Genomic DNA, 14,542 nt, shown 5'->3' with positions numbered 1-14,542 from the left:
CCTATCCTCACACGACAACTACATTCGGCGTTTACAAGGATGCAGAGGTTAGGATTACGTGGGTGACCATAACTCCGAACGTCTGTGACTTGGTTCTGCAGTGCAGTGAGATGGGCATCCTTACGGAAATTTGTCGCTGGGACTTCCCGCCACGCGCTGCAGAGCTCCGCTTCCACAAAGCATACTGGCTGCTAGCGAATCTTCAGCCGCTTGGTGGACTACTAAACGACGCGACGAGGAGCTTTTCGTCTCAGTTTCCGAGGGACGACGACGAGAACGAGGAGTGCGATGGCCTAACACCTCCGGAGGCCGAGGCAGTTGACATCGGCCAAGATGACGAGGTGCCGGAGGAGTTGGAGCCAACCAACGATGGCTGGGAAGTAGATCCGGAACAAGAACACGCCGCATGCCTACAACTTCAACACCCGGAATGTAAGATCATCGGCTTCTCCGAGTAGTGGGTAAGGTTCTGCTTCTAAACACTCGGCTGCAATGTCTGCCTCATCTACGCCATTATGCTGTTGACAGACGTGGTTCAGCGTGGCCGAAGTGGTTGCTCTTCTATGTTTACTGATTTATGCGACGCAAGGATTGCGGATGGGTGTTAAATGGTTACTTGGATTCCGGAGCTCTGTTCTCGTCGCTTGGACAGCCAGAACATGGACATGTTCCGCATCGCAGCTTGTGGGTAACCTACGCACACAAGTCTGAACATTGGCTGGTATGACGGGTTTGGATTTTCCATTTGTACAGTATCTAGCAGTCGAGTGCGACATGGAGTTGGTTCTTAGTCTCTCACACCCGGTTCCGTGCTGTTGTTCCTGCCCAGCAATGCCGCTAAATAGTGTCATTTTAGGAGGTTGCCGCCTGTAATTTGAGAGGGCTTTGTTATGCGTAGACGGTAATAGCGTGGACCGTAGTAGATACTAGAGGGGGGCTTGGGTGAGTGTTCTAAAATGCCGGTATGCTAGTTTGCATCTTATGACTAACAAGCAGTTGCCCGCCAGCCTAGATAACTTCGCCAATGGACAGACTCTGGGGACGCGAGTTAATTGTTTGATTTGGTGGCATGAAAACTACGATTCCAGTTGTTTGTGCGCTCAAATGTACGGCGCCCTTCGAGGTAGATCAGATCGAAGGAGTCTTCGGGGGACCATCTGACTCAGTATGGTGGACTGCTTAGAACATTTCTCATGTGAGATGGTTCCCTCTGTTGCTCTCTGACACTGGGCTTCCTGACATTGCGTCCGACATCCCTCAATGTGCACCATGCCCCTCCGTTTGTATGCAGCCACTTGCGATTAAAGGATCGGTTCGGCGCAACAAGATCATGCTTAAGAGAGACCATTAGTGTAACTCATAAATCACGTCAATGCAGCACAATCTCCATAGTACTCCTAAGAGATTCTCAAGGGACATATCATTTCATTATTCCACACGCTTCATATGTAAGCGACAATGCTAGCTGGAATACACTTTCCACTGTGGCAGCTGCTGATGTTGCCAAAACTAAAATCACCGGACCCCTAATCCAGCCCCTCGTCGTCCTCAATATCCAGGCCCTCCACACTGTTCTCTAACCCAGCACTGCTAGCTGCTCTGCTAGAACCTTCCCCCTTCCCTGCAGAATTGACCTTTCGTTTCCCCTTCTTGCGAGTCTTCTTCGGGCCCGCGCCGTCGGGGTTACTGCCACTAAGCGGCGCTTCCCTGACCCAGCGAGAAATTGCCTCCGCGCGCTCCGTCGAAATGGGGTATTCCCGGCCGTCATCCTGCGCCCATCGCTTGGGGGCCGGAGTAGACGGGTAAGGTGACGTGGACGCCTTTGGAGGAGGAGCAGCCTTCAATCCACCAGGATCTTTGAGCTTGGGCTTGTCGGTGCCGTTGGCAGTCGCAGTGGCATCAACCTCTTCCGTTGCTTTGATCGAAGAGACACCATTTGCAGCCGCGTTCTTCGCATCGAGCTCCTCGTCCTCACGAAACCGTTGCTCCCGCGCACGGACAGCACGCTGGAACGAGTCCTCATCCACGACCCGCTCATCCGCCAAAGCCTCCAAGATTGCTTCGTGCTTTTGCCGTTCTCGTTTTTGAGCGGCCGTTTCTTCACGCGCCCCGTGCAGCACGCCGTCTGAGCTCTTGCCGCCAACGGTGACGTCGGTGGTGCGCCCAGCGGTAGACGCCTTATGGGCAGGTTGCCGGCCGCCTTGGCCGGGTAAGGGCGCAGGCCGACATAGGGATTCCCAGCTTGATTTTAGACCGATCCAGTTCCCTGTTCTTCGAAGCACTTCAATCCAGTCGGCACGTGCTGGTGACCGAGCGGCCAGGAAGATGGGGTACCCATCACAGATACGGGCTAGGCGGGCGGCATTGTGGGCGTGACGGAGAAGTTCCTTGGGAGGGGTCTGTGTAAGGGCGTGGCAAAGGAGCAGTGAGTGAAGCGCATCGGTTAGGAGAGGATGGTATGTGATGGCCTCTTGGGATTCCGCGAAAGGTGAGGAGGGGGTGTCAGGGAGTGGTGGATAGGGGGGAAGAGAAGCGGGTGCTGCCGGCTCGAAAAGTTCGCTGACTTTGAAGACCTCAGGAGGATCTAGTTTAGGCCAAGGACGGGGTTGGTGATGAGACTGATGTGTGCGACGATGAGGGATCAAGGCTTCGGAAGTGGAAGTGGATGTGGCTGGGCTTGAGGGGTCGGGATGCTGCTCGACTGGTCCCTCGGACCCTTTTATCGGCTCGTCAGCGGTAGCATTCAGATGGCGTAGTAAGGCTTCTGCCACCTCAGGCGAGATACCGGGAGTGTAATCAAAGTGAGAAAGAAACGCAGTATAGTCCCGTATCGCACGCTTCGCGTTGGCGCGCACTTGCTTACGCGCTTCAAGACGATTGTGACGTGCGGCCTGCTCAGCGGGAGTCTCAGGCGTAGGTTCCTCTCCAGCTTCTTCCTGTGCTTCCCTTCTTGCTTTCGCTTCCTCGGCTTCCCTCAGACCATCAAGTGCGGCATGGACATGCTGACATGCAATCGTAAAATAGACCCCTGCGCGATGGAATAGCAGCTGCGTTTCCAAGGAACTCGGTTGGTCTTCCTCCGCGACCTTGATCTCTCGCCAATCCCGCGCATGGAACTCCTGCTGTGGCTTCGCTAGGACAAGCTGGTCTTTGCCGGCACGGTGCTGCGCGAGCATATATCTGGCCCGCGACAACCCTTCCGTCAAGTCCTTTGCAGCATTGACGTAATCCTCCTTGAAGATGCGCGTCAGAGCTCGAGTCCTCAAAGGAGAGCCATCACTCGGTCTTTCGGCGACTATACTGTCTAACACCTCCAACGGTGTGCATTGCGCCATCATCCTCGACGGTATCTTCTCGTGGAAAAAGTGAACGTATTTGGCCTCGACGTCATTGGGATTTCTTTGTAGAACCAGTTGGGCAACGTTCTCCAGCGTCGAGGCAGACTGCATGGTGGCCACGCTTGCTGCGATCTCATCCAGACGGTATGCCTGACTTAATTTCGCTGTGGCCAGCTCCCGCATGCGATGTTTCCGCTCTCGACTCAGTTTCGCATTACCTCCTCCACCGCCGTAGTTATAGCCTAATCCTAGAGCCGCAGCGCTACCGAGCATACCGTGGCTCGCACTGAGGGAGTTGCTCAACGCCGCCGATGTGAGACCACTCGTCGCGCGAACAGCGAGATTTGTTGCTTCCTCGACATTCTTCCGGATTTTGACGAGGTCGTAGAATACGGCTGGGTCGATGGGATGAGGGCGTTGAGACAGGTAATTGGTATGCGCGAGTGATTCGAGGACCTCAGGAGGCAACTGGAGCCAGGGACCGTGAAACGAAGATATATACCGCCAATGCCTAGTGTGCGGCAGTCAGTAAAGGATGCAAAACAAGACGAACAGCCAGAGAATGAGTTCATTAACGTGCCTCCACAGGGACCTACTTGTTGCGACAGATGATTAGTGCCGAAGTTGAGGGTTCGTGAGCTTGCTGAGCCGGCTTCTTGGTTGACGCGGCACGAGTGCCGGGCTGTTGGGCGGTGGGTAGCCCATCGCTGCTGGCATGCGCAGCCGCATCTTGCAGCGGACCATTCTTTTTGCGCGCCATAAGCAAAAGAAATGAAGGAGGAGTATGGTAAGACTGGTTATACGACAAGTCGACGTCCCGAGGTTGGGGTTCAATAAATTTCCAGGGCGATGGCGGCCGCCAAGAGACGCGAACCTTAAGCCGCAGATTACTTTGTTTCAACCTCACGTCTTCACCGTGAATCTGTCCCACCCCGTGCTGTAGGTTTGCGCAATTCTGTGAGGGCTTTTTCAACTTGTAAGATGGTATATATGAGTAAACCTTTACGGTATAGCGGATTACAACACGACATCGAGGGATTGCGCATCCATGCGCAGATGCTGAGCGTAAAGAGGGAACCGATGCCGGAATCACTGAAAAGATTGGGGACCCGGCTGGTTGCATAGAGCACCAGGTACAGCTGCTAATACTTGTTCTACAGTTCAACTTCAAACAGCTCAAACACGACTGGAGTTACGCCCTGTAGCTTGCGCCTCTAAACCAGGGAACTACCAAACGCGCACCTGTACTTAAGGCATGTATGTATGGGACCTCCGGCCGGCATTGAGATGCGTTCGACTACGCTTCGCCTTACTGGCTATCGAAGAAGTTCGTCATCTGAAATGGGGCCTCATACCTGGTCCACCTGGAATATCTGTGTTGTCTCCCAGCTGTGGCTAGGAAAGGTGTGGCTTGCTACCATGTGGCGCAGCAGTCAAGAGACGGAGTTGCATTACGGAACCCTGACGCCATGACAGCTCTTCCACATCGGACCTCGTTGGCCTCCTCCGATATCGTTGTAGCTTCTAGCCGAACAACTTCACTTTGATACGAACACGTCTGCGTCCCGGAAACCTTCACGATGAAGCAGCTCACACTCGACCCTTCACAGAAGCAGCCCCCCACGCGGGATCACAAAGACTTCCCTAGCCATCTCCCTGATGCGAAGGAAATCAAGGTATCCCCTGCAAGTACAGGCGGAGAAAATGCAGGCCTCTTCTTCATTGGAACAGCAACGACCATTATGTGCGTATCAAGGTGACCCTACTCTTTCCTAGATTCTCATGATATGTAGAGAATGGGAAGGTGTACGGATTCTGACGGATCCAAACTTCCTACATGCTGGCGACCATGTGCACCTGGGTCCTGGGGTCACTTCCGCGCGCCTCACTAATCCTGCCATTGGTCTCCACGAGGTACCTCACATTGATGCAATCCTACTCTCCCATTACCACGCGGATCATTTCGATCAGGAAGTGGAAGCCTCTCTACGCCGTTCCATTCCCATTATTACCACCCCCCATGCCAAGAGGCACCTCACCTCTAAAGGGGAAGATGAGTCTTTTACTCAAGTGTACGATCTGGACTTCTTTGACTCCATGCTGCTCAATATCAAGACGAGGGAGGGTGACCGGAAACCCGCAATCAAAGTCACTGGGATGCCGGGCAAGCACGTACCTCCAGGTCCCCTTTCCGTGGCCAACGATATCCTTTCCGCCCTTCCCCCAACCAATGGATGGCTGGTGAGTGGTAACCCGGAAGAAGTACAGCAAGATGCTCGTTGTTGCTAAAATCCAGACTAGGTAGAGCTAGGGTACTTTGACAACGCGGTTTCCAGCTTCCAATGCGGCTACCGGATCTACATCTCCGGTGATACTCTGATGGTCCCGGAATTAAAAGAGATACCAGAAAGGTATAAGGGCCAAGGTATTGATTTGATGTTGATCCACCTTGGAGGCACCACGATTCCGTCACCTAAGATGCCCCTTTTGATGGTGAGCATGAACGAAACGCAGGGAGTACAATTGATACAACTGATTAACCCGGACCTGACTATTCCCATTCATTTCGAGTGAGTACAGACCTAATACTCCCGCACTAGGTGTGTTAAGATACATATAGCGATTACGACGTGATGCTGTCACCCTTGGCTGATTTCAAGAAGGCGGTTGAGGAGGCCGGTTTTGCACACAAAGTGGTCTACCTTGACCGCAAGGACCAGTTTAGGTTCAAAGTGATTCAAGGATGAAGTGCTGCTGTGATATTACATGACTAGGGAATTAATTGTGGCAACCGAGGAAAGAGCCATGAAGAGGCCTTTGCCAGTGTATGGACGCTCGGAAATATAGGGAAGACATTGCGTTGACATGCAGAGCTTACGCCGGGCCACAATATTATGAAATACAAGCCTTTTGAGATAAGGTGTTTGTTATTCTCTTTTTGAATATTTCCAGCAAGTCGAGCAGAAATCTTGGAGCTTGAGCTTATATTTATTATGACAGTCGATCCCTCGCCGGAGCATCCGCATATAGACGCACGCACCTCCTTGTTCCTCCCTTCATTAGCAAAAATACTGCTACGGTCAGCTCGAACTTATCTAGCATAATCCCACCTAGCACACCCTCTCCGATTTGAGCTCTCACGGCCTGTTTTGTGCTGTGCTAAAATGCGTAGCTGACTTATCCCCAGGACTCCGGTGCTTCATGCTATCTGCTACTGCAACGTTCAGTGCCCACTGTCGAACACCTCGCCTTGTGTGCGAACGACAAATCTAAGTTTGTATGGTGCTGGATGGGAGAAAATCAAAACGGTGATTGCGTGAATAATCGTGTTCTCAACACCTAGAACTGAACGTCTGACTTAGGGAAGTATATATACAGTCGACTGGACTTCGCTGTAAAAAGGCCTTGATTACAATACAGCGCCTTCTGGACTTGATCCATATCCGAGAATTGACGGGGGAATAACGGTTCGGAACGGAAGCCAGCTAACGCTGATAACTCGATCATCTGTTATTTATGCCTAAGTATTGACCTCAAAATGAGGATGCAACACACACACCGAAACTTTGCAAGCACAAACAATTGGGGATATAGAGTTGATATTCTATGAATATTGTACATAGCAATCCACGTATAGGATACTGCCTGCGAAATGCCCCCAGTTCATACGAATGTCGCTAGAACCAGAAGTCTTACGAATTGAAAAGGATTTCCCGGTGTATGCATTTGCCGCAGTCTTGACCATGCCGTGTGTTCTGAAAAGAAACATGTATAGTCGTGGAGAATAGCTCTAAGGTGTTAGCACTCGTTGCAAGAAATAATATTTGGATTTGGATCTATACCTTAACCAGATGATACGCTAAGCACTTAGGCTCCTGGACGTTCATGGCATGCATCATCAGGCGTTCAGCAATCCTCCTCCGCTGTTTCAGGTTCAGTCGGGGAGTTCCCGCAATATCTTAGCAAGGTCATTCCGCGCTTGAACCCAAGCTGACCGGACGTTCCGTGTGGCACGTACAATCTGCACCGGCATGATCCCAATGGGATTAATCGTCCACGAGCGCTGTTTGCTACGCAAGATGACCCAGATTGCTGATTGAGCTTCAGCTGTGATCAAGGGTCTACGGCGCGAATCGAAGAGGATGGTGACTTGCAGACCATGGGTGGACGTAACCGCGGAGTGATCAATCATTGCATCTGCTGGCGTAGACCCGCCGGTCTGGATGGCAGCTTCGGCAGCGCGTATAACTGTGCTGAGGGCTTGATAGGCGTTGGAATACTTCTGGATCAACTGCGTGATATCATGCTGTTCCTCAGCTGCCGTCTGAGTAGCGTCGTTCTGCTGCTGAGCAGTTGAGTCAGCGGTCTGATCTTGCTGTTGACCATTGCTGGTGGTGGTCTCATCCAGTGTTGTAGCTTCCGTCGTATTTTCTTGGGGATCCAATTGGTGGGTCAGATCAGGTTGTTCAGCTTGCGTGGGTTGCTCGGCTGAACTGGGATCATCGAGTTGGCTCTGCTCCGAAAGCTCCATCATATCAATGTCTGCTTCAGCAACAGACGCAGCAGCAGCAGCAGCAGCAGCAGCTTCCTCAGCATCCTCCTGAGCTGCGCGAGCAACACCACGTTGAAGTTCGCCAGGTATCGATAGGATCTCTATCCAGGTATCCATGATTTTGCTGGCAAAGCCTTCAGAGTCGGTTGAGCCCTCTCGCTCAGTTGCTCGTTCCATGTTGAGATTAATCTGAAGTCTGCCTGCCCTAGGAGGTCTATCCCGTGGGTTCGGGTGTTTCCCGTTCATGAATCCTTCGAGTTGCTTGGGAGGGAGGTAGAATGTCCGGGAATGGGTGGATTCATCCGAACTTGACGAAGTTTCTTCATCGGCATCAAAGTCACCGTTGGATTTACCCTCGCGAGGTGCGACAAAGACACGAGTCCTTCGGGGAGATCGCGCGAATCGTCCGGTCACCCCACCGATGGTTGCAAGTGGATGGGCTCCTTCACGAGTTTCGTGCGCAATGTTGGCTACCCCTCGAAGTGCTGGTGGTAATGCTTCACATTCAACCGACGGTGTGCGAGCGGCTGTGCGCTGAATTCGTGGAAGAGGCCCCAGGGAGCGAGCAGAAGTGGGTGAGATGCGCGTACCTCGACCACTCAGACCTGCTGTACCAGATCCGCGACGATCGAATGGATATTGATGCAGTGTATAGCTTAGGAGAGTTGGAAGATTCGGACGGCGTTGTCCTTTCCCGCCGTCGAGGACAGTGCTCAAGCTCTTTCGTGAACCATGGGGGCGATGGGAGCCCATGTTGGGTTCTCAAACCACGTAGTGATGAAACAAAGTTAGAGTATACGATTTCTGCAGAGGTTCCAGCAGCGGTTGTGGTGGGTTGTGTTTGTGTGTGAAGAAATCAGCGGGGGACGTGGGAAAGAAATTATACAAGTCGTAGGGTGTTCGGTTCGCGTATATAGTTTTCTTGACCTCCGTCATGAGTGACTGAGCGTTTTGCTTTCCCGTTTCCATTTACAGCCTGCTGCTGTCGCCCTGGGGACAAGATATCGCGCAGTCACGGGCAGCGGTGAAAGTGCACGGTGCGACCTGAGACACTGCGCGATCACCTGCCTCACAAATTCAGTAGCATTTATTTTCCTATTTCCAGGTACTGCAGTAGTAAACATCTCTCAGATACGCGGCGGGAATTGTGCTGGAAGCTTCAAGAAACGGAGCAATCATATTTGCTACTCATCTGAGTCGGGTTAGACAGTGATCAGCTGCATGTCGAGGAACGGTCCTACGTCATAACTCATGGGTTTCAGCTAGTGCGTAGACGTTCAGACTGTTGTTTTGGCAGCCAAATAAAACTTCAAGGTGTAAAGACGTCGTTGGCAGCCCGAGGCTTAGTGTATCAGTGATATTCGGTTCGGCTTGAGCCATTCTCATCCACAGCCATACGAATTGTCAGATTTACTAGTCAATCAACCATCTCAGACACTCTATCGCTTCACTTCCATTTTGTATCAGAGCGTTATAAACAAGATGTTTCCCTTCCCCTTTTGCTTACGCAATATCTATTTCCCGGACGCAAATGTATCTTTGCGTCGTTGGTCTATAATATACGCAATCGATGGCCAAATATACGCACGGTTAGCAATGCGCAAAACACGACTAAGTCCAATAACTTCCTCTCTCAAAAAGTGTGAAGACCAGCAAGACAAGACTGTTCCCCTTCGGGTTTCAAGTGTCTAGGAGCTCAAAAATATCAGCGTACTGCATATTCGTAAGATATCTAGGCAGGTGGCACCTATGTTTGCCTTGGGACAGCCCTCGTACTCATACTTCAAACCTTTGTTCACATCACACCTAAACTGCAAGAACACCAAACACCATTGCCTTGACCACCTCCCTCATCTCCGTCCTTGTAGAAATCGGCACTTGCAACCTATCCACCACCTCCTCGACCAACTGCCGCATACACTCCTCATACTCCAACATCTGTGCGTCCCCCGCAGCAGCAACAATCTGCGCGCATCCAAATTTCTCTACGCCAACCTCCTTGGAAGCACCCTCCTTTTCTTCTCGATACTTCTTCCTCTCGCGGAAAGCCTGCCGTAGCTCTAGAATTACGGTAACGAGCCAGTGCGCCTTCTCGCTCATGATGTGATTTCCATGCGCGTCGAAAACGAACGACACTGCTGGAAAAGCGTCGTCGACATTGACTAGCTTCACTTGCGCCAGCAGCGCTTCTTCATCGGCGGTAGTAACAGTCTCATCATCGTAATGGAGTTCGTTGTGGGTGTGCGGGAACATTTCGCGACCGATGACGCGTTTCATGAAGATGAGAGCGGTGCGGACTTTGGCAAGGTCCATGAAGGGGCGGCAGCCGCAGAGATGGTGGATGTGGTAGGGCGAGTTGAGGCGGTGGAAAGCCATGTCGTTTTTGATTTCCTCCTCAATGTTCTTTTGAACCTCAAGGGTGGGCAAGCTGTTGCCGTCTTGAATGACGGAATAGTCCTTACCGATCATATTTGTCGTTGATGTCGCAGAGGTGGTGTCGAGTAATGTTGTAATGGCACCGTGACGGAGTTGAAGAACTTCTACGGTTGCGAAATGTGGCGATTGGTGTTGTGTCTTTTCTGGCCCGAAACAGAAGCCGACGCCAGAGTCTCTTTCTTTGCGACTGACAGCTGGTGAGTCGATTGCTGGCCAAATGTCCTGAGAAGGATCGAAAGAAGTGCCATGTGCACTGGCTTCTGTCACCTCCTTAGTCATGCTTTGGTCGCCCGTCTCTGGGGACGTAGCCCCTGGCGCTTGGCTGCCCCTGCCCAGCTCTGCAGTCAACTCTCGCTCTAGATGGTATTCGATCTCAGCGAGGCCTAACTGTTCCTCGGAAGCCGTCTCATTACTCCTACACATTGACCTCCCGGTGAAGGGATCTTGGTTTACAGCTGGGGCATATTCCTTTGCAATGGCAGGGTGAACGTTCAAACCCAGATTGGAGTGAACTGCCCCTTGCTCCGCATTACCCAATATTCCAGGCTCTACGCTTCGACGATTTGGATCAGTTGGGGCGTTTAACATTCCAGTCATGCTAACGGCGCTATCATGTCCGTCTTTCCGTCCTTGAACGCCTCCATGATAGTCCTGAATGACCCGGTAGACATCACAAGCAATGGCAGCTTTCCTCTTCTCGGGAATTATTGGCTCTCCCATTCGCCGAAGGAACTCCATTAGCACCTCTTTACGAGCCGCCCTGCTGAGGGTGCTTGGCGACATTCGCCGGTGTTCATAAACATCTATTCGCTCTATGAGCTTACCCATCTTGAAGCGTGGTTGAGTGATTAACTTGGGGTTGTATTGATTAGGGTTGAGTTTGAGATCCGGGTTGTGGTCTGCCGGTGGCATTTACGTTGGAAGCAGGGCATTATGCTGAAATACGAATTTTAATGGTGAAGTTGCACTTTCACTGCGAGGAGGCTCAGCACGTGAACCTTTACGCGGGTGCTCTCTTTAAGTGAATGCTGTAGAAGTTTAAGGTAAAATAATGTGAACCAATTACTCCCAGGTCTAGAAGTGAATACACTTGGCGAAAGTCGTTAGACACCGAGCCTTCCGCGACGCTTCTGCCAGGGCCGTGATTCAAAACTCGCCTGATGCGCTTGAGGAATATGTTATCGTCCAGAAGGAGCACAGAGAAATATTCACTGTAAGAGCAGTAATCCCGAGGTAACAACCCGGTAGATGCATCGAGCACATGCCTCCAACATAGATCCCTTCCGGAAAGTGGAAGATAGCCCTTAGATTTTGAAACCATTTGCTGCACTGGGCCATTTTCTCTCGAGCATCTCGTTAATACGGCTGAGCACCCTGCGCCCGCCCATCAGAACCTCAAACCGGGTGATGCGTTCTTCTGGTTCGAGAAGGAGGAATGCGGGGAGTCCATATACTTTGAGGACTTCTTGGGATTCACCAGCGGAGTAGGGGGAACCTGCACGAAGCGGCATGTCATAAGGGTGCTTGAAGGAGGCGAGAATGATTTGAGCAGAAAAAGGGTTCAACCCGGCTCTTCTCAAGAATACTTCCCACTGTAAGGAATCAGTTTTACGCAATGTAAATGTGCAAAGGGGCGAGTGACGTACTGTAGTCTCGTCCTCTAATAATCTCAGATCACCAAGGTCTTTGAATCCATGAGGAAGTCCCCACTTTACCATTTCGTTGACAATGGCCCTTGCAAGAGCTTGCTCCCCACCCCGAACGAAAACAGTGAAAACCTCGACATCCATCTTGGATGCGAAGTTGCCAAACTGAGCCATGGCGTCTCTGTCACGAGCATCAACAGCGTGCAGAGACCCACGACCATACGACTCTGCCTCCACGCTCAATCCCTCACTGATAAGCACAATCAGCCTTTCATATCTTGCTGCTAACGTTGACAGCCGCTCTTTGACGAATGCTCGATCAGGTTGGCCGGGAAGTGCCGTTTGCTTGATTTGTTGCAGTGTTGTACAGATGAGCCCGGTGGAAGGGGAGAGAAGCAGATCCGCCTCGTCGCTTGGCGAGTGGGGTAGCGTAAAGTCTCTTTCTATGATGTGAGCGGAAGGATACAGCGCTTTTATTTCCCGGGATAGATTACGCTGCCTGAGCAACGTGAACGACATTATGTACGAGCAGGCTGGCAGGTGCTTTGGTATCTCCGGTAGTTTTAGAGGAAGTTTCGGCTCTTGATGGGATCGGTTCCGTGAAGCACCAGCATGTTGAGGTTCTGGTGAGACTAGTTTGGTGACCTCCCTACCACACGGGTTCCGGCTGGAAGGGTCAGGCGCTGTTGGCGTCACACCAGGAGCGCTTGTTTGTTGCATGGCCGACTGAGACTCGCGGGCTTTTCCATGTATCTCCATGAATCTCTGCAGAGCGGTGGAGGTAGAAAACTTGCCCCCAAACATGAGGGTGTTATCATCCGGTTTCTCAGCCAAAGATCCTTGGCGAGAAATCTTCTTGCTTGATTCGGACTTCTGACCCGGATCGCCGTCAAGAAACGTCTTCTGGCGGAGGTTCTCCACGTCTGCCGATTGATGCCCTAAGCCTACTTCGCGATTCCCAATAGCAGTTGCTCCGTAATCGGCAGGGTCCAGTTCTTCGACACTATTATCATCCTCAAGGATACGCAACCCATCTCTGTGCCAGATATCAGTGGAGCTCGTTGCGATGTTGCCTCCTGTAAGCTCGGTAAGCAATTTATCAACAAGCTCCCCACCATGCAGATTCTCTTCCAACGCTATGCTTCCCATCTCTTTGCGGAAGACGGCCCAGCTCAGCTCCCGATCAAGCTTGGATATCCCATGCCACGTAGGTGTGGCCCCGAGATCGGATCTCTTGACCTGAGTGAGGAATCGTTTCTGAGCTTGCAGCTCGGTGGCATCGCTTGTCATGGTGCGGGACATCACCTTCCGAGAAAAGACATCCCAAGGAGCCACGATGGATATGGAATCGATATGCGGAACATCAACACGCTTCGTGGTATCAACTTCGGATAACTTCTCGCTCTCCAGTCTTCGAGTCGCTTCTTTCGCATGGGATTCTAGCTGCCTGTAGACATCATCAACGCTGCCAAGTGCTTCAGAGCTTCCACTGCCAGAGTCCAAGGCGATGGTGATGTCTGGGATATATTCGCAGACCATCTCTTTGAAAGAAACGGATTTCAGTTTCTTGCTTGGAGAGTCCGAGTTTAGAGGCGTGAGTGGGCCTTCAACTTTGCAATCGCGTGCTTTTCGTTTCATGGATAGCATGACTGGTTTCTCTTGAACCTCTCGCAGGGAACTGACCTCATCCAGCAGCATTGAATCGTCGGAGGCTTCGTGATCGAGACCTGGTAACAGTGTATCATCTTTCATGATGCGATCTTCCAGCACTTTTAATTCGGCTAGCGGAGAATTGCTGCTGTCTGAGAGAAGTTCGAGACGATTGCCAGGGGATGATGGAATATAAGGAGTCAAGGGCGGGGATATAGGAAGTAGGGGAGGTGTCAGAAGCTGTACACCCAACTGAACCAACGGTCAGTTGCTGTCGGGGAATGAAACGTTTGTGTGCGCAAACCCTCTTGCCACTTTGCCCCCCATGAACAAGATCAACAATATCTGTCTGACCCCAGTCATCATGGATAACCTTCTGGAGGAATAACAAAACGCCCCTTGAGACAGCCAATTTCTCTGCTTGACATTCGGCATCATGGATCTTTGGATACTCCAAGTAAGCGGCTGGCCACCCTAACCCCTCATCTTTCTCGTCATCCACAGTTTCTAGAGGGAGCCGTATGTTGCTGAAACTGGGCACGTCGGTATTCCCAAACTCCTGGAGGTCAGTCTCATTGTCACTATGAAGAAGTGGAAGTTCGAGATTCAGGGGGGACATCCGCTTCCAACAACTGTCCAGAGGAAGCCCATCCTCCGGAACAGCCCGCATGGCAAGCATGGATTTGAGGAGAAGAGCCGCATCCTTGGAGACGGTGAGTCGCTCTCGGATCATATTGTCAGCAGGATTAGTGAAAGGACCATGCGGACAGTCGCCTAGGGTTTCGCTCAAGTCATGGTCCGAAGGAGCAACGACACTGCCGAAAGGTGGTGGGTCGGCACTGTAATCTCTCGACAGACCATGAAGCCTCGCGTACTCAATCACCGACGGCTCCGGAACCGAGAGGTCGAGTTCCATGACC

General features: G+C 51.7%; 5 protein-coding genes across 5 annotated transcripts; 1 reads left to right on the top strand and 4 right to left on the bottom strand.

Moving 5' to 3' along the window:
- Window positions 1-1,411: 1,411 nt before the first annotated feature.
- On the bottom strand, window positions 1,412-4,098 carry EI97DRAFT_499549 (uncharacterized protein; the record flags this gene model as incomplete). The annotated part of the gene is made up of 2 exons (XM_033802614.1): window positions 1,412-3,849; window positions 3,935-4,098. The coding sequence occupies 2 exons, from the start codon at window positions 4,096-4,098 to the stop codon at window positions 1,527-1,529; spliced, it is 2,487 nt and encodes an 828-aa protein (XP_033656590.1). The 3' UTR covers window positions 1,412-1,526.
- A 570-nt stretch (window positions 4,099-4,668) lies between these two features.
- Window positions 4,669-6,313, top strand: EI97DRAFT_431271 (Metallo-hydrolase/oxidoreductase). The gene is made up of 4 exons (XM_033797895.1): window positions 4,669-5,082; window positions 5,132-5,579; window positions 5,640-5,908; window positions 5,959-6,313. Exons 1-4 carry the CDS (start codon window positions 4,919-4,921, stop codon window positions 6,083-6,085), a joined length of 1,008 nt encoding a protein of 335 aa, XP_033656589.1. The 5' UTR covers window positions 4,669-4,918; the 3' UTR covers window positions 6,086-6,313.
- A 959-nt stretch (window positions 6,314-7,272) lies between these two features.
- EI97DRAFT_456454 (uncharacterized protein) lies at window positions 7,273-8,643 on the bottom strand (the record flags this gene model as incomplete). The annotated part of the gene is made up of 1 exon (XM_033800733.1): window positions 7,273-8,643. One exon carries the CDS (start codon window positions 8,641-8,643, stop codon window positions 7,273-7,275), a length of 1,371 nt encoding a protein of 456 aa, XP_033656588.1.
- A 1,053-nt stretch (window positions 8,644-9,696) lies between these two features.
- Window positions 9,697-11,238, bottom strand: EI97DRAFT_465393 (uncharacterized protein; the record flags this gene model as incomplete). The annotated part of the gene is made up of 1 exon (XM_033801466.1): window positions 9,697-11,238. One exon carries the CDS (start codon window positions 11,236-11,238, stop codon window positions 9,697-9,699), a length of 1,542 nt encoding a protein of 513 aa, XP_033656587.1.
- Window positions 11,239-11,352: 114 nt separating this feature from the next.
- EI97DRAFT_431268 (uncharacterized protein) lies at window positions 11,353-14,357 on the bottom strand (the record flags this gene model as incomplete). Its single annotated transcript, XM_033797894.1, has 3 exons — window positions 11,353-11,918; window positions 11,973-13,874; window positions 13,927-14,357. Coding segments are annotated over 3 exons (2,621 nt in total), but the record flags the coding sequence as incomplete, so codon positions are not given.
- Window positions 14,358-14,542: the final 185 nt, after the last annotated feature.

Source organism: Westerdykella ornata (genome assembly GCF_010094085.1).
Source record: "Westerdykella ornata strain CBS 379.55 unplaced genomic scaffold EI97scaffold_4, whole genome shotgun sequence".
NCBI classification, from domain to species: domain Eukaryota; kingdom Fungi; phylum Ascomycota; class Dothideomycetes; order Pleosporales; family Sporormiaceae; genus Westerdykella; species Westerdykella ornata.
Note: the sequence above shows the minus strand (reverse complement) of the source record. Positions and strands in the feature narration are given on the sequence as shown.